Source organism: Pelmatolapia mariae, linkage group LG10_11 (genome assembly GCF_036321145.2).
Source record: "Pelmatolapia mariae isolate MD_Pm_ZW linkage group LG10_11, Pm_UMD_F_2, whole genome shotgun sequence".
Lineage (NCBI taxonomy): Eukaryota > Metazoa > Chordata > Actinopteri > Cichliformes > Cichlidae > Pelmatolapia > Pelmatolapia mariae.
The window spans coordinates 25,183,530-25,202,446 of NC_086236.1; the positions used below are offsets into that span (position 1 = coordinate 25,183,530).

The 18,917-nt window shown below is 39.7% G+C and overlaps 1 protein-coding gene across 2 annotated transcripts in view; it reads left to right on the forward strand.

Annotated features, from left to right (window-relative positions):
• Positions 1 to 1,015: 1,015 nt before the first annotated feature.
• The window catches only part of fgf11b (fibroblast growth factor 11b), a 37,341-nt gene continuing 19,439 nt past the window's right edge, over positions 1,016 to 18,917 (forward strand). The window contains exons 1-2 of one of the 2 annotated variants that reach the window (XM_063485439.1): positions 1,016 to 1,243; positions 1,756 to 2,033. In XM_063485439.1, coding sequence (XP_063341509.1) covers positions 1,841 to 2,033 — 193 coding nt within the window. In that variant the 5' untranslated portion in view covers positions 1,016 to 1,243; positions 1,756 to 1,840. Of the gene's footprint in view, positions 2,034 to 18,917 lie in introns of both variants that reach the window. The other variant, XM_063485438.1, reaches the window with a different exon arrangement.

Consider the following 18,917-nt stretch of genomic DNA (forward strand, 5'->3'; position numbering starts at 1 on the left):
AAATTATGGCCCAAATCTTTTAAGATAATTTATATATATCTACTTTTACAAGCAAATTCATGACGTTTCATGTAGAAATGCAGTCAAATGCATGGATTGTTTTCATTCCATTTAGTGAAATAAAGGAAAAACTTTAATCAGACCTGCTCTTTTTCTAAAATCTCAAACATAAAGTCTGCCTTTGGAAGAGCAGGAGAGTATGTGTGTGTTGGCAGGGCTAGCTGTCTTACTCAATCTGTCCTAGCTCATGTTTCTGTCAGGGTTAGTGTAAGCCAGCAGTCGGCTATGTCAGACACTAAATGTCAGTTTCAGGGTACAGAGACACCCCCCACCCCACCCCCCACTCAATTGTATATGTAAAGCTGAAGGAAGCAAAGAAGAATATGGAGATTACTATCATGTAAGTGAGTTTCAAAGAGGGAGATGAAGAAAAACACAGACTAGAGACGAGCAATTATACAGCAGGGAAGACTCCATTACAAAATATGCTGATTTGCTCTGTGTGTGTGTGTTGGGTGTGTGTGAGTGGGTGCATGTGACAGGAAGGTAGCACGTGGTGATGCTGCTCCTCTCGAGGAGACAGAGAACTGTCACAATCTGCACCTCCAGCACTCTCTGGTGTCTTTCTCTTACTCTGGCACTGTGTCTCTGTTTCAGTGGGGCTCTGGTTTGTTTTTTTAGGGGGATGTTTTTTGTGAAATAACAAAATTGTAGCCTCGGTGAAGTGGCTGTTAAGACGTCCTTCTCCCACATTTTCCTCCGTCTTCCCCGCCAAGCTCATTCTTACACATCACAGCCTCTGCCCCCCCCTCCCCTCCCCTCCCCTCGCTCAGTCTCTTTTGCTCTCTCTCGCTTCCCCCCCCCACTCTTCCTTTCTCTCTCTGTCATGAATGTCACCTCTACTGATGGTGGCTGCTGGAATTCACACACACATACTCTCACAACCACTCGCTGACTTTGGATGGGAGGAGGAGGGGGGAGGGGAGGAGGAAAGAGGGGGGTTTCAGTGAGGTCTGTGGGAAAGAGGCATGCCATTGGAGGCAGAAGAGGAGTCTCTGCCTGTCTGTGTCCATGTCTCTGCTCCGTTCCCGGCTTCATTCCGACAAAGACCGTCAGTGTCCCGCCTGCTGTGCTACCTCTGGATTTAAGTCAGCTGGATTACTGCTTGGACTCTGTGCTCATTATTCCACGCTGCCACATTTAAATGGGAGGCAAAGTTGGACCGCCATGGAATGCACGAATGGTGAAAAACAGTTTGGTTTTTCTTGTGCTTTTAAGAGCTTCCTAGCATTCAAAATGAGCCCACTTTTCTTCTTTAAAAGTGTTTTTATACGTAAATTAATTTGAGCTCTTTCTCTTCTGTATCGCCTGTTTAAAGTAGGTTAGTTATTTTGCAATATAACATTTTGTACTTGGCTGCCAGGGCACATTTTGATGTGAAAGATGAGTGGGGAAGCGGGATAGAATCATGTCTCGAGCGTAACCTTTTGGAAAAGTCTGTCTTTTTAAAGCTGGTCTCAAAGTTTTACATTGAAAATGTGACTGTATCACTTTAAAAAAAAATTTCCTGGGATCTGTTACTGTCAGATTTTGATTTTTTTTTTTGGTCCATTACATTGGACTGCATGTGAACTTGCATCTTATCCAGTTCATCCCTCTCCAAGGGAACCCTCAAACTAAACTCTTGCCTGTTAACCCACTTAGACTCCCGATCTCCCCTGTGGGGTTTTCTTTATAACATTCGTCCTATTCTAGTGTACTGAGGAAAGCAAAAGCCAAACCAGCAAAGGGGGTACTGGGAAGGAAGTCACCCCCCTCCCAAAGGTGAGAGGGGGGGAAGATGGCAGCTCTCGCCAGCTCTCTCATTAGACAGAAACGGGCGGTCAAGGACGACCAAGCCAACCGACCAGTAGCCAGCAAGCGCAAGCCCTGTCCTAAGAGCAACAAGTCCCTGTGCCAGAAACAGATCCTTGTCCTGATCTCCAAAGTACGGCTATGCGGAGGTCGAAAAGGGCGAAATGACAAAAGACCAGGTGAGTCACTAATATCATTTCCATCTTGTTTCTCTGTTCACACATATTTTGGGATATTGTACTAGAGGTGAGAGCTACACCTGTTATCTTAAAACTGGGCCAAAATTACTTTTCACACTTCATGTAAATGGAAAACTTTCCTATGCACTAAAATGAGATAAGTCACTTTTATACAAAGTTTTCCAATTCAACTTTAAATCTGAAAGACACTGTCCAAACAATGATGATCAACACTTCAACAAAATACCTTGTAGCTCCGTTCGCACTTGATCATTCACGCTTGTCACTGTAATATTTGAGTTTTACATTAGCAGTTATTCTCAGTGCAGCCGCCTCCTGCATCCTCGGCTCTCCCAATGGTAGCACCAGCTTAAGGAAATTTTGCTGAACAAACATCATTCATAAAGAGGCCACATACCTTCATGGCTGATTGGAGAAGAAACTGTGAATTCAGAGTGAGAAAAGTGATGAAAAGTAAAAAGTGATGAGCAGAGCTTAATGCTTGATGTGGACTTTAATTTCATTCTGAACACCTTTGTTCGCATATGTCTATATTGCTTCAACGTGATCCTCATTGCCAAAAGGTTTATTTACAATATTTATCATAGTTCACACTATTTACTACATTTGGTTGTTTTAAGTGTTTTAAGTCTCAGAGCTTCTTAAATTTTGCCACTGGTATTGTTTGATAATAAGAATTAATTGTGCTGGCTCAATACATTTAAGCCCCCATATCATTCAAAAGGAATAGCTTCCTGCTAGTCACACACACACATTTTAGTGCAAAATCAATGCCAAAGTAAGCAGTTTTAATGCGTTTGTATTTCTCAGACCCACAGGTTTGTTTACTAGTGTAAGAGTTCTTTTTTCAGTCCTCATTTATTTCTAATGAACAGTGAAGCTCACACCTAACCATTCACACTTGTCATTGTCATATCTGAGTTTCACATTAGCAGTCATTCTCAGCTCAGCCACCTCCTGCATCCTCACCTCTCCCAATGGTCGCCACGTCTCTCAAGTCTGCATAATAAAAATAAAACAAGTTTTTAGTCAGACAAAACTCTGACATGAGTTTACATGAACATAACAGAGCTTTTACATCTCCAGACATAATTATGCAGACCTGCACAAACAATAAATTGTCAAAATAGCTAAAAACCACTGCAGTTCCCCGTGCAGGCTTAATTCTGTCAGGTTGTCTGATATGCTTGGTCTTTGAAAGCAGAACTTCAGCTCTGAGTCTCTGAACAGAGATTCGTGTGATGTGATGCTAAGATTCCTTTCTTTCTTACCATTTTAAGGATGCAAAACAAAAGCTTTGTAGTATTAGTACTCATAATATAGTACTCATTATATGGTGGCTTGCTATTTTTTTTTTTACATTTCGTACAAAGTAAGCTTCTTTGCTTTTCCTTATATGTATACCCTTGTGTGCTTTGTGTGTTTTAATTCAGGAGAAAAATCATGTTTTTTTAATTTACTTTCAAAGTACTTTTTTCTGACTGCTGCAATGAATTGATGACTTCGAAATGTTTAGGCTTATTGGTGCACAATTAGCGATAGTAGTATGCTAAAGAATATGTTGCTGAACAAACATCATTCATAAAGAGGAAACATACCTTCACGGCTGATTGGAGAAGAAACCGTGAATTCTGAGTGTTTCCCCTACATGAGAATCAAAAGCGAAGAGCAGTGCTTCATGCTTGACGAGGACTTTCATTTCATTCTGCATCCCTTTGTTCACATATGTCTACATTGCTTCAACGGGATCCTCATTGCCAAAATATTGCTTTGCTGTATTTATCTTAGTTCACACTATTTACTACATTTGGTCTGAGCATCTGAGTGTTTTACTCTTGGAGTTTCTTTAATTGTGTTGGTGGTATTGTTTGATGATAAGATTGTGCTGGCTTAATACATTTAAGCCCCCATATCATTAAAACGGGAATAACTTCCTGTCAGTCACATCCAATGCACTATTCAGAAACCACGTCTGTTTTGATAAGACATTGCTAAAAATTTTCAGATTTAACAGATGTGACATAACAATGAAAAAAATATTGCAGACGTATTTCCTTGCATCCCTAAATTCCCCTCATTTTGCATCTGTTCAGTGTAGCCTAAACAATTTCTGTTTTCTATGAAATGGGTTGTAAATTGTTTACATAATGAGTTGTCTGAGCTGCAGTGGCTTGTGATTTGATGTGGACATGAATAAACCGGCTATGACCACATATAGTACAGTTAATCGTGTTTTCAGGGAAAATCACCAGATATCCCATCTGCTGTTTGAGCTTTAAGCTTTGTGTGACATTCAGTGTTGGGGTCGTCATACAAAAATAATGCACATAATTATGAGTTAAAAATGTAAACCTGAGACAGAGCCATACAAATCCCTATGCTAATGAAGGCACACACATTTTCTTTTAGTGTGTAAGTAAACACAGAACCAGCAGCAAAGTTGGTGAAAAACAGCCCAAAGAATACTTCTACAGTGACAAGTATGGGTAAAAATGGATGCTACATAGCAACAACGCTTATTACTGCTTTTGTTACCTGTTGACAATCAAGCTAGCTTTGTGTTAGCATGCTGTCTTTGTACGTGGTGTGTGTAAGCTGCAATGATAAGCTGTTTCTGGCCTGCACACTCACATTCTAGTAATTTTTTTTGCAATAAAAATGAAAGTTATTTCCAAATCTTCACTGCTCAAATGTTAGACTGTTAAAATGTATTTGCCTCCTGTCTCCACATGACCTGTCATCTGTCAGAAGTCAGCTGATTCTGAAGTCAGCACCGTAAGGGCACAGGAAAAAAAGATAATTAAAGAACCTATATAACCCAAGTAATAACAGTTGCTTGAACAGTAGCAATGTTAATACAGTTAGTACTGTAATGAGGTAATATTAAAGATGTAATAGAAAAATGTAATGTGATAGAAAGCGTTACAATCCACCACCACTTTTGGTGGTTTGAGGGTTTTTTGACATAAAAATTTAAAACTCTCAGGAAGTAAAGCAGCTCATCTCCCCAATCAGAAGGTGAGCTGTTCGACCCCCGGCTCCTCTAATCTGCACGTGATTCTTATCCTTGGGCAAGATACTCAACCCTGAGTTCCCCTGATGCATGCATTGTAGTCTGACTGATAAGTTAAAAATAGTACTTAAAATGCGTGGCTTGTGACAAGGAAGTGTTTTGCGTGCTCAAAATGAGTAGAAAAATCCCATATGAGCTCCAGTCTATTTAACATCGTCTGGTCTCTGGTCTTTTTGTGCATTTAAATTTAAAGAATTAAAATGAATAAGAATGACAGGAGTGCTCAGAAATAAGGCCAACATAAAATGGCCACATGGTGGAAGCATCAAGATTTCACAAAGCAAGATTTTTCAAAGATTTGATGAACAGATAAAATGAGAGTAACTCTTAATGGACCAGATGAAAGCACAGTGGAAGAGGGTATTGGTTGCTTCCTTTAAGGATGAGCTATTTGGACTGTCTACAATTCAAGCAATGGAACATCAGAGAGTATATAGCATTTAAAGCAGAGAGAACAATAATGCGGGACAATGCTAATTCACATACATCTAAGTACTCTACTGCCTGATCACCCAGGAAAAGCCTTAAGTACAACCAGTTGTCCACCTTTTTAGGCTGGCCAGCGAGCTCACAGAGCAGAATAAGGACTACAGTTAAAAGCCACAATCCGAAAGGTGAAGCCAGACTCACAGTACGACCGCATGAAAGTCACTGGAGAGTTAGGTGTCCACCCTGCCAGTAGGGAAGCAAAGATACTTAAACTTTAGATTGCTTTATTGGTAACATTCCCACTCATAGGCAAGGAAAGTAATATCTGCAAAAGTGTATGCAAATGGACTGGGGGGACGGGAGGATTCTGTCCTTTATATAGCATTGTGTGGAACATGGGGACATTGGAAGGATATACAATGTAAATATCTTATATAAGTTCTATGGATTTAAAAAAAGGCTTAGAGATTGGAGATTAAACTTCCATTATATAACACAAGTGCATATCTTTTAAAAAACATGTACATATAAAACCCATTTGCACAAGTTAATACTCTGATGCCAGAAAATATAATTATATGTTTTCTCTCTCCACAACAGCCATCAAAAGGCTGTGTAAATTTTCTTCCTGCAGTGTTTTTGAGCTGCGAAGAGTTTCAGTTGTCATTTTAGCATCAAACCCAGCAGACACAAGCTAAATTTATTACTGCTACTGCCCACCACTTGTAAATGTGGCTGGCACAAATCACAGAAAGGATGATCATCTATCTGATTTTACCTTGTAATCACCTTCCTCTAGGTGTCCTGTACAGTCCCTTACTGTACAGAAGACCCTTTCAAGTGGTTGCCCTGTCAGGGATCTATACTCCTGCCCTTCTTTCAGATCAATTTGGCTCATTAATGTATAGCAATTAATCAATAATCTCCCTCTTAGTTTGTTCAAGGTTGAATCTGACTTGAAAAGTGAAAGGATATCAAACTCCCTGGCCCTGCAGATTAACTTTGGTACCTTTTTTCTGAGTTAACTCAAACAAGCACACAGACAACAGATCTGGAAAAAACAAGCACTAGCAGGTAGGTATAAAATGAGATGCAGAAAAAAATTTGGATAAACCACATATCTTGATTTTGGTGGACGAAAAATGTTAGTAGGCTTTAGAGAGGTTTTACCATAAACATATTAATACGCATTAAAAATAGCAACACTATTAGCTGAGTCATTAGACACTAATGCATGCAAATATAGTGCAAACCTGGACATCTTGTAGCACTGAAAATGCTGTTTGGCATGGAGGTGCAGTAGTATGTTGTAGGTGTAAGCAGTGGAGAAGCCAGTCAACAGTTGGAGCAGAAATGTAGGGCCTGGCTGGCAGGCAGCAGACCAGGTTACAAGGAGAGATCCAGCAGAGGATAGCATTAAGCTGACCCCAAGAGATCGAGGCTGCAAACTCGCTTACTCAACAACACCTGATCAGACAATGCAGTGTTAGGTAGCTTCTCATCAGAACTTTACTGACTGTGACAGGGGTCAGAGAGAGAGACAGAGAGAAAGAGACAGTGAAGCAGGGCAAGTCTGCAGAGGTAAACACAAGCTTAAAGAAAAGAGTAGAAGATATTACTAATGCCACAGAAAATTGTTTTTAAGAGGTGGAGGTGGATGGTGATGACGGGGGTGGACTCAGATCGAAAGATCAAAAATGCAGAAGAGTAAGGAGAGATATCGGTGGAGAGATTAAAGGGGAGGCGGGTGGGACAGCAGAGAGCTGTGAATCAGGCTGTCATAGCGGCAGCATGTGGAGAAGAAGATGAGATGGGAAACCATGGGGTTGGATATTAAGTGCCACTGCAAAACACTTCTTCGGTTATCCTCTTAATCTGTTTAGAGAGTAGTCAGTCATGATTCGAAAGTTAAGCATTTTTCCTGAATTGGAATGAAGGTTTGCGGGCGTTGTAGTGGGTTAAAGGTGGTTTTCAGTGTGGTAAGGGTTAAATGGTTGATCTTAGTGGTAACCACAGCAATTTATTTTATACATTATTTTCTCTCTCATTCACACTATTGGTGTCAGACCATCCATGAAAGGTGCTCATCTGCCATTGGGAGCAACTTTGACTTTAGCAACATGCCCTGGCTGTCAAACAAACGCTCAACCTGGCAATTAGAGGACAACCTGTTCCACCAGCTGAGCTCCAGCTGCCTGCTGCTGTTGAATAAGAATCCTGTCACTTGGACCAGGGATGGGAAACAAGGACTGATATAACTTGGTCTTGTGCCAGACTGGTCAGTACCAAACTTTTAATAAGTGCCAAGACAAATGCTGTTGCTACAGTAATTCATTCTGACATGCAGAAGTTAGAAACTGCCTCCTCATAGTGAAGCTGCTGGTTTCAAGTAATCATGCCCTAGATTTACTTCCAGTAGGCTCACTTTACTACATGTGTTGAAATTGCAGGTAAAGGCAAATCGAAATGAAATAAAAACAGCAAGCTCAGTAGAAAAAAAACAGCATCTTTATCTGAAGCTGTGCAGCAGGTTTGAGTGCACCTGCTATAGCGGCACCTTCAGTGCATCCACACGGCTCCCAGCTCTGATATTGATGGGATTTGCTAAAGTTTAAAAAAAAAAAGAAGAAAAAATGCAACTGTCCCAACCTCAAGTCACGGAAACGTTAGCAATCGTCATCAAATTAAACCTGTAGTTATTAACTCTGGGCACCGTTTGCACTGGGGCTTTAGCACTTCTTTAAATGTTCCTAATTAGTTTTTGGACAAGCAGCAGCAATAGCTTCATCAGTGGAGAGCAGTCACACACTCAAATCAAATCCCTTCTTAATTGCTAGTTGAGGGAAAACGGGGCGTTTTGGCAAGTTTATTTCAGATTCAACAGTGTTACCATTTCAGTATTATGCATGTGCACAAACTGCAAGATAGGTTTTAATAAACACTCAGAGGAAGTTTAAACTAGAATTTACTATGGGCTGTCCTGACATCACGAGGTAACAAATGCCTTACTTTCTTTAGTTATTAAAACTTTTACCTGTAAGAAGATTGCTGTACATCTAACCCAGAGGCATAGTACCAAAAACTATTTCCTCCTCATTATGAATTTGAGGTGAAAACATCATTGGTGAGTGTCTTAATTTACCGAAGTTATAGCTTATTTTGTACAAAACTTGTAGAATAACATTAATAGGTTTCATTAAGTTAATGAGTTTCAACAAGACTCCTGTTGCCCATTAAGTCTGGGCAAGAACAGAAAACTCAAGACTTACTTAAGACTGACGTCAAATGCCTGGTCGGACTTCTAATCCTATCTATTTTATTAGACAGCTATTGATTTACATTTTAAAGACGAAATTAAAATTTTGCAGTAGAAGATTGTTTGTTTCGGGAAAGTTGTAATAAGATTAGCATTCATCACAATTTGGCATATTTTTGAACAACATTTAGATGAGACAAACAGAAGAGTGGTGGTTGGTTGCTGATGAGGTCATCCCACCAACGTCAGGAGATTTTCAGCACGAAAGAGTCCACGGTATTCCACAGTCATCTAAACTATCTGGCACCAAATGGTGTGTCTTGTAAGAAAAAGTTTTTAGCTTTAATCTTTTGCAGTTTCTTATGTAAAGTAAAAACCACCAGAGATTAAGAGATTTAGTTATTTTAATTTTGATTGTTTACCTAACTTTATATCTTTAAGTTGCCTATGTCTAACAAATAAAGTGAGTGGACATGACAGACTGATCTCTTTTACTTTAAAGTATTACTACAGCTAGAGTTTAGGAGTTGGCTTGTGGAAAAAGATGCTGCCTTAGAGAGCTTGTTGACAATGGCTTTTATATCTTATTCAAAGTGAGGCAGGAGGAGGGATGTGTGTACAAAAAATGCCTCTTTTTCTTCCTGTCCTACTGAAGATGCCACCTTAACCTCCCACACATGCCTGCTAAATTGAATCTGTGGGTGCTTTGATTAAAGCTGACAAGGGTAGATTGAATTTACCTCTAACAAGAGAAAAACTGAGAATAGAGGACACCTACTGTAAAGAGGTAATGATGAGAAGACAAGTGGAGGGAAATTTGGAGAGTGTAAGAGGAAAGCGATCATAAATGGAAGACAACCATGGGATACTGTGATGGGAAACCAAAAATATATATATTTTAGGGACATAAAAAGAGACCTATTATGCAATTACATACTTTGTCTCATATATATTGTTAAACTAGTATATTCCAGTCGCTTTGGACTGCTCTTTTTTTTCTATTATTGGCTCTACAATGTCACGGAGAGCAGATATCCCTGGTCATTTCAGTCACACGGCATGGGCTGTGAGTAAAGAAGCCCTCAGTCCCATGGTGTCAAACCCTTGAGTTTATAAGAGACAGCAAATGAGAAGAAAGTTGGCTTATGGCTCAGTGACTGATTGCTAGTAGTTATAGTGACCAAGTGTTGCCCAGTGGTTGAGCTTGCAACACCATCAGAATCTGGACAGCAACTTTCGATCACAAGGCAATTGTTATGGTCACCTGGTGGGAGGCAACCTGTCTCCAAATAATGGTGGCCCATCTTAGGCTGACAACCATCACTATCACACAGGTTGGTGAAAGTTTGCAAAGAGCTGCAGTCTAATTTATAAGCGCAGACAGATTACCAACACGTTGCAATCAATCTGAGTCAGTCTGTGGCGATATGCGCAACTCGTCTTGGCACTTCTCTTTGCAATAGGAGACTGGACTCAGCTGGTTGCCAGTTTTCTGGATATGTTGCCATATAAAACCAAGGTTGTCCAGCACCTATATAATTTTGCAGTTAAATTGCCATCTTTTTGGTTGTGCCACAATCTCCAACAATTGTTTTACCTATTGTGATTGAAGAGAGAGGGAAGTAGCTAAAAGGACTTGTTTCAGACAGATGATGAACTAAAGGATTGCACCAAGGCCCAATGTAAGATATCCATCCATCCATTTACTATCACTTATCTGGGTTTGGGTCATGAGGGCACCAGTCCAAGCAGAGAAGCTAAGATATAGGACAAATGAAATGATAATGAGGTCTTTAACCTAAAATAGGTATTATTTCAATTATATAACAGAATTACTCGCAATGGAATATATACAATATGCTCTCCTAGTATTTTGTCCATAATAATGTGGAATATAAATATAGTACTGAAATGTCACAAGTCTGCCATTTCTGATACCTTACATGTTGATTAAGCATCAATACTTAAAAATTTGAATATATGCACATTATTCCACTGGAAATGTTTGTGGCTGTTTCCTTGTTTGTATATTCTGTCTGGGTCTTTTCTATTTTCTATTTAAATGCTATATGTGTGGCAGCGTCTGCTAAAGTTAATCTCAGCCGAAGCTTGGCAGAAAATCTACAATGGGTGAGAAGCTGCCTTTAAGCATCTCTATGCATGACTTTCCTCTGCTGTGCGGGGACCTCATCATATAAGTGGTTGAGGAAAGAAAAACACTGCAAACCACAACTTTAATGTGTAAATCCTTTCCTGGCCCCAATCACACTGTTTAGCGCAGTCGCATGTTCACTGGCGTGATCATCACACATTCTGACAGAGGTCTGGACCCCTGTGGGAGTTCAGAGGATGTTTGTCTTTGTTTGTTCTGCATATATCAAGTGCCTATTTGTGTCCTTGCTGGCGGGTCCATTGGAGAAAAAAGGATAGGTGAGGTGTGAGCTTGAGCACTTCTCCACTTGTGTCTGTGTGTGTTGTTTTTCTAAGTACGTTTCAACCTGAAGAAACTTGCAGCATGGGGTCTGCCCCACATTACTCTGAATCCCCTGAGCTGAGCATGTTGTTAACTGTCACTGATACGTTTCTATCATAATGCTAATGAAGCACATATGTGAATATTGAATGTGTGTCAGGGAAGCGGTGTGAGTCCTATTTGCTCGTGCTCGTGTGTGACATGCTCTTGTCAGTGCCATTAATAACAAGCAATAACTGTGCCTCACTTATGTGAACCGCTGCCATTGTCACAGGAAATGATTTATGAAGCCTTGAATTCAAATTAAGAGGCCACTCTTAAACTCGCTGGTGATGAGATACACCTCATTCGTTCCTATTCTTTCTTTAACCTCACCCCGTCCTCCTATCCCTCTTCTACAACATCCCTTTCGGTGCGTCTTCCCATGTCTCCTCTCCCTCCCCGTTATTCTTGTCACATCTTTTTGCAGCTCCATCACTCCATCATTGCCCTTTTTTGTGTCGCACTTGCTGTCCTTATCTCTTTTATTTCTGGACATACACAGAGCATTCCTCACTCTTGTTAAAGTTGTTAGCTGGTTACCATGACTTCAGGCCTCCCATTCTCCTCTCCTTCCCTCTCCCTCCTCTCTTTCCACAAGGTTGATAATTACTAGCAGCACTGTACTGTAGACCTGGCCCAGTTTAGAAAACGAGAAACTGTATTCTCCTTTTATTACATGCAGAATCAAACACACATGCGGGAGGCCGACTCGTTCTTTTTTGTGTAAAATACAGTAGAGTACATGCATGCAAAAACACAGTGTGGAGTATTTTCATGCAAAAGGGTGAGAGTGAATCGGGGACTCCTGCAAATATAAGCCAAGGAAAACCCCTGTTGTTCGATTGGGTCAAAGCAGAGGAAAATGCCCTTGGCTGCTCAGTCATGCAGGCCCCCAGTAATTACCTCCAACCTTATCGAGAGGAGCTCGCCTTTGGGGAGATCAGCCAGCAACATACTGAGCTCAAATCAAGCCAGATAAATACATTAGTGTAATGATAACCAACACTGAGCCATACACTACGCTGATTAGAGATAAATCTCAACCGCTGCTTATTTTTCAGAGCAATTACATAGCAGCGAAGGGTTTAAGTGTCCTTGATGGCAGCCGGGATGTATGAAGTGATTACCTTGGGTTCTTATGTGCATTGACCTCATTTATACAGAGACCCACATAATTGCTGTGTGTATGGTTGAACTGGAGGGCTAGGCTCCATTCTCCCCCGTGCGATTCTTAAAATGATTATCGATGTGGAATGCAAATTGATGAGGGGCGTCCCGGTGTAAACCTAGCAGCGGCTTCTGCTGGGATTAGAGGAAAAGTCAATTTAATAAACAAATTGCTCTCAACAACTTACCTAACTTAATAATGTCTCCGTCTCGCCGTTTGAAAACTGCGTTATACTTTGTGCAGCAAACGTGGGACTTTTAAATCCACATCTCTTAAGGGGAGACTCGCTACACACTTTCCTTTCTGCTTGTCATATTTCCTCTCATGTGTGGAGAGGTCACTTGAAAATGGGCCGGCTGATGAGTCAACATGTTGTCGGGTGTTGATGTACATAAACAGACAAGGAGCTCTCTTTGACCCACACTCCACTGACCTGGATCAGCGAATGTTTCCTGTCACTCAAGCCCACACATGTCCCAGGAGTGATGAATGTAGTCTTACACACACACATACACACACACACACACACACACACACACACACACACACACAGTCTGGTTTGCTATCCTCGTGGGGACATCCCATTGACATAATGCTTTCCCTAGCCCCTTACCCTAACCCTAACCATTAAAAATGAATGCCTAACCCTAACCCTAAACCTAACCATAACCTAATTGTAACCCTGACAGTAAAACCGCATTTTGAGTGTGAAAATTGCTTTCAACCCCGAGGGGACCTGGATTTTGGTCCCCACGGTGCAGAAAGTCCCCACCAGGATAGTAAAAGTCAGATTTTGGTCCCCACCAGGATAGTACGAACCCGTACACACACACACACACACACACACATATGCACGCACGCACACACACACACACACACACGTGCTTCCTCTCCATGGGAAATACCCTGGACGGTGGAAGCTGCACGTTGTGCTGCTGGCATATTTAGAGAAAATTCTGCAAGGCAGATGTAGGTGTGTTCACCCTGAAAGAATGTGTGCACTGCCTGCTGCTCGTGTAACTACAGAAGAGGGTTGCAACTGACTCTGGATGAATCACAGCAGATAAACATGGTAGGATTAATGATGATTATGAGCTCAGGACATAGGTTTTTTTTTTTTGGTTTTTTTTTTTAAATATGTGGTCATGTTTGATTGCAGAAACACTGATTACCAAAAGCTTGTGTTATCTATTCACCATAATGAAAGCAGGTTCCATTTTCCAGCACACTTTCAATGTCATGCGTCTGGTCATGACCCAATGAAAAATACATTGTTCTTCTTTTCTACAAAAACAAGGCTGGTTTGATTAATGGCCTCAGTTTCAACCCCCCCCCCCCCCCCAAAGGATTAACCGTCTCACGTTATTATGTTAGATAATGTGTGCATAAATATATAAAGTTGAAACAATTGGCCAACTAGTGAATTTATAGAATTGCAGAGAGCCTGCAACCACTTTGATAAAAAGTTCAGTTTCTGAATCCAATTAAAGTAAGCAAACTGGATTTGCAAATATGTTTCAATAATTTCTCACAGTGTATATCACAGGCTGCAGCCCCTTTATTACAGTTAATGGGACTGTAACTGCAAAGAATTGTCAGATACATCCCCCCAAAACAGTAAACTGATCTTAAAGCACTCTTAGTAAAAGTCCTGCTTACTTAAGTAAAATTCCAAAAAGTTGACAGATAAAAGTAATTTTAATTATTAAAAAGGCATCTACAGAAAGTCCCCTGTCACTTTATAATACTGAGTAAGTCATTATATCATTGGTAATGCTTACGCAACAATGTGTAAATGCCCTCTTACAGAAGCGTCTGGCTGAAGCGGAGCTAGTTTTAACTACTTTAGATACAGTTTGGAAATTTACTCTGCTGAAACAAGAGAAGGCCCTAACTAAAAAAAGCAGTACAAGCTAAAACCACACTGAATCTATAATAGGACATGAAAGTAACACTTAACGAGCAACTAAAGCTGGGACTATAGCTGTGCACAGTGGGCCACATTCAGACCCCTTAAGAGGGCAGAAACCAGTGAAACTCCTCTTTATGTCAGTGTAAAGAATTTTAACTAAACATTTAATGCCTGATATGTTTAAAAACAATTTACTTCACTAACACATCTCAGTTTTTCAACATGATAACGAAAACTCTGTCAGCACGACTCTTTAGGCTTAATTAAGAAATAAATGTGGAAAATTACATAAAAGATTTGATTGAATGTTATTATTTTTGTTTTTTTCTTACTGTAAATCCATTTGTAAAAAGCATACATTTCCATAATACACAGTGAAAAATAGAAACTTTCTGTTTATCTATTACTTATTTACTTTGTTGTTGTATGAATGGGCATGGTGGAGCTCTTTATCAGCAGGAGAAGCTGCAAAACTTATGAAAATACAATTAAAAGTCCATATCGGGCCAAATTGCAGTCTTTGGTCTGTCTTTGACCCCCTGGGCCTTATTTTTTTACACTCTGAGCTAGAATATTTGTTTTGAATACAGCTAAACAGAACTAAGAAACAGCGGAAATGGCAACCCCAAATTTTACTTTTGTACCTGTGTGCTTTCCACCACTCCATTATGCAGTACTTTGACTTAGAGGATCATAAAATGGTCACTGTTTTGTCCCCTGCAATGGATAAAATATGCTTTTACTGTTTGAGAGCAAGTATGCCCTGTTATGCCAAAATCAGTACACATGACCTTTGAGCCAGTAGCTCTCCAAGTTATCATCTTCTCTGTTTACCCCTGTGGAGCAGAAGTAGATACTCAGTGTGCACACTAAGCATGCTCATGATACAAACACAGGCTTTTTGCTCATGTAAACAACTCTGTGTGCTAGGCTAATCCAGAGGTAGACTGCTGTCAGACTGTGTCACTATCTATCAGAATGCTCCTCCAGGGCTTATAAAAGCAGGAGAAGTTGGCTTGCCTAATAATGTGTGCTTGCTATACTGTGGCATGTACACAAACGAGTTTAGGGGGTAAAGCACCATTTGTAACTTTAAAAAAATGAAGTCAGTTTAGTTAAGTCAGTCAGTTTTCTGCAGATACAGATTCTGCCTATTTATTCATGTTACTGTTCTTCATTATATTGCAATATAAAGTCAGATGGCAAAAATGGCTGTTTATACACACCAGATAAATTAATAATAAATACATATATTTTTGATTTTTCTTCATTCCCATTGATTAACAAGTCTAGGAGGAGTTAGGGAAAAGACATGTGTGCATATGATACAATCATTATAGTAAGATGTTTATTTAGTTTAAACCTTTAATCTAAATTGTTCTATTTAAATGAAACAAAAATCTCTCAGTAGTGATGCTGGACAAAGGGCAGAAAACATGATTTTCAGGTGTTTCTAGTTGACTCTTTAACAAAGTGTTAAATGTTCTTTACATTTACAACACAGCTAGCATATTTAAACAGGTCAACATGGCTATTACTTTTAAAAAATGGCTAAAGAGAAGCTCACTTTTAGCTGAATGAATGAACAAATGTTTACTTTTGTCTTTTACATAACCTGTGCTTCCCGAAATCATTCAGACATATTACCCAACAACAACAGACCAAACATGACAGCATGTTTCCCACCGTGATCTAACATCAGCATATCAGAGTTGTATAATAATGTAAACATAAACAGAGACCTCCTAATAATGTTCCAGGAGATATTTTACTATGGTTTTCTAACCAAAGATGTAAATGCTGCATGTGCATATTTGACACAATCCATATATATAAAAGTCTATAATCCGCATGGAGTAATATGAAGAATTTGTCTAACATGTTACTGTTGTCCTCTTTACATGATTTAGAAAGATATATTTAGAAAATGGGAAAAAAAACCATCAATAAAAAGAAATTTAAATGAATCTTCAATATCAAAGCCCATCCAAATCAGGAATGTGGACTTAAATAAATAAAATATAAATAATTTCAAAATAAAATGAAGGGAATTTTCCTGTATCTTCCACGTTTAATATGTAATGACAATATTCCCCATCTTTAATGTGCACAATAAGAAAAATTATATTTAAAATATTTGTGACATCTGTAGTCTTTCTTAAATAAACAATAAGTTCTTACTTTTACCCTTTGCTCAGATTTCTTCTCCTCATGATTTTGTGAATTTCATTCAGTTTGGTGTTTAAAAAGACTTCAGACTCCAATTTGCTTTAAATCCCAGTGATATATTACACTATCCCCTCTTTTTGGACGGTAAACACAACAACCTATTTGCCATTCTCACCATGTTGGTCTGAAAATCTAAATGTTTGGCCAACTCCTTGTCTTCATTATCCTTATGAAGTCTGCTTTTTTTTGTTTTTTAATCCCTAGCACAACCATCCTCTTTTTTCCAGCTTATTTATTTGTTTCTCCAATCCATTAATACAACAAGTAACTACAATATGGCAATAGAAAACATATTTATTCCTTTTTACATAAGCCATTGGTGCCCTATAAAGAATTAGCTGCCCAGTGAAATTCTTCATAAAGCCCTATTTCATCAATCTTAATATTGCGAGCCCACATAATCAGAGACCTCTTATTACTGGGAAGAATTCAGACACGAAAGACAGGACTATATCTCATCACTGTCGACATTTGTTGTGCGGATTTGGCCTCAGTTGCTCCACTAATCTTTTTTTGGTAAAAAGAATTGAAAAGGTTCAGAAACTGCACTACCTCAGCTTTAAAATAGCCAGCCAAAAAAACAACTAATCAGTTCAAGGCTGCAGCTAATTTGACTAATTAATTATTAATCAATGGATTGCTTCCTTTATTAATTCATTCTTTTAAAAATATGACAAGAAAAAATATTCTGGGCCAAAGTCAGAGAGTGAGTGTCTATCTGCCTGACTTTTAGACATACACTGTACATAAAGGATGCGAGAAGCAGTATTATGCACTATTGTATTCAATAAGATTTAAATGTGAGTGCAAATATTTGTCACCTGTCACCCTATGCTAGTTGGGATAAGCTCCAGCCCTCTTGTGACCCTGAATTGAATAATCAAAAGAGAATAGTTTAATAGATGGTAATTAAGAAATTGACTAAGGATATAAATGTTCTAAGAATTATGGTCTTTCTGACTTTGTTTTTGCAACTGCTAAAACACTGGCCATTGGAAAGAACTGGAAGTTATTAGCTAATATGCTAATATGGAAGTTTAAGTCACTTCCATATTAGCTTCACTGAGGCTTTATCCATCTTTTTATTTTGATGTGCTGTCTTTTATTCTAGAGCAGAAATATCTTCGAAGATCAAACAAATTTTTACCTAAAGATCCTTACATTTCTGCAGGGCATATTATGTCAGCGTCTCACATCCTCACAAATGGTGACCTGTGCCAGAACTGGTGGGACATTTGGTTTAAACTGTGCTTTGAAGATACAAGAGTACGATTGAGCTGGTTTCTGCCAACATTTCAGTGACACACCATTGCAAAAGCGCTGAGATTCCCATATTACGAGAAAAAGATATTGCAACAGCTGGAAAATAGGAGACTTCATTGAAAAAACTTTTACTCTTACACCAGGAGTGATCCAGGAGGCCTTTTTGTTTTCCCCGAGTTGTGACACATATCATTTAGGAGACTATTTCAGCAATCTGGCGCCCTGATCGCCAGTATAAATGGTGATGGGACTGTGGTGACATCAGTGTTTTCACACGACGTGACCAGTGCGCTGACCACAATGAGCCCTCAGTGCAGCTGTGGTAAAATACAGCTGTCGTGTTCTTTCCTGGGAGCCTGCTTTCATTATGCTGGATCAAAATCTAATGTGTGCTGGTGCTGTGGTGAGGACTGTGGAGTCAGAGCCAGCTCTGCTAAGTGAAACATTAGTTTTAGTGCGCCTGACACCAAGCATGGGAGTTTTGATTGCAGCTATATTGCACAAGCTGTCTATTGAATTTCTGCCTAAATGTGCTTTTTTTTTCTCTCCTGCACATACAGCCGTCACTCTTCATGAAATGTCAGTGTCATCTCATTCACTCTGTTCCCTCGCTGTCCCTCTGCTCGCTTCTGTCCTCCCCGATCCTCCCATTTCCCTTTCTTTCTCTCTGTCTCTCATCTCTCTCTTTTGAATCTGCGGGGACGAGTAATGAACGGCTTCCCTGCTCCGATTGGATGATGCATGATGTTATTAGGTGGGATGAAAGCAAATATAACTCAGAGGGTATGGAATGGAAAAGGAGAGGAAAGTGAGAGAGTGGAGACAGAGAAATGTTTTGACAGGAGGCTTTGAAAACAAAAGGACGTGCAGCGCCGCAGATGCATGCGTGTAACAATGGGAGTAGGTCACAGTTTCACTGATGTTTCAGCCCTGGCACACTTCCTCTGGGAAATAGTCCTACAGATCTCATCCCTGTATCCTCTGCCTCGCTCAGCCTCCTCGCGCTATAGTGTGAAGA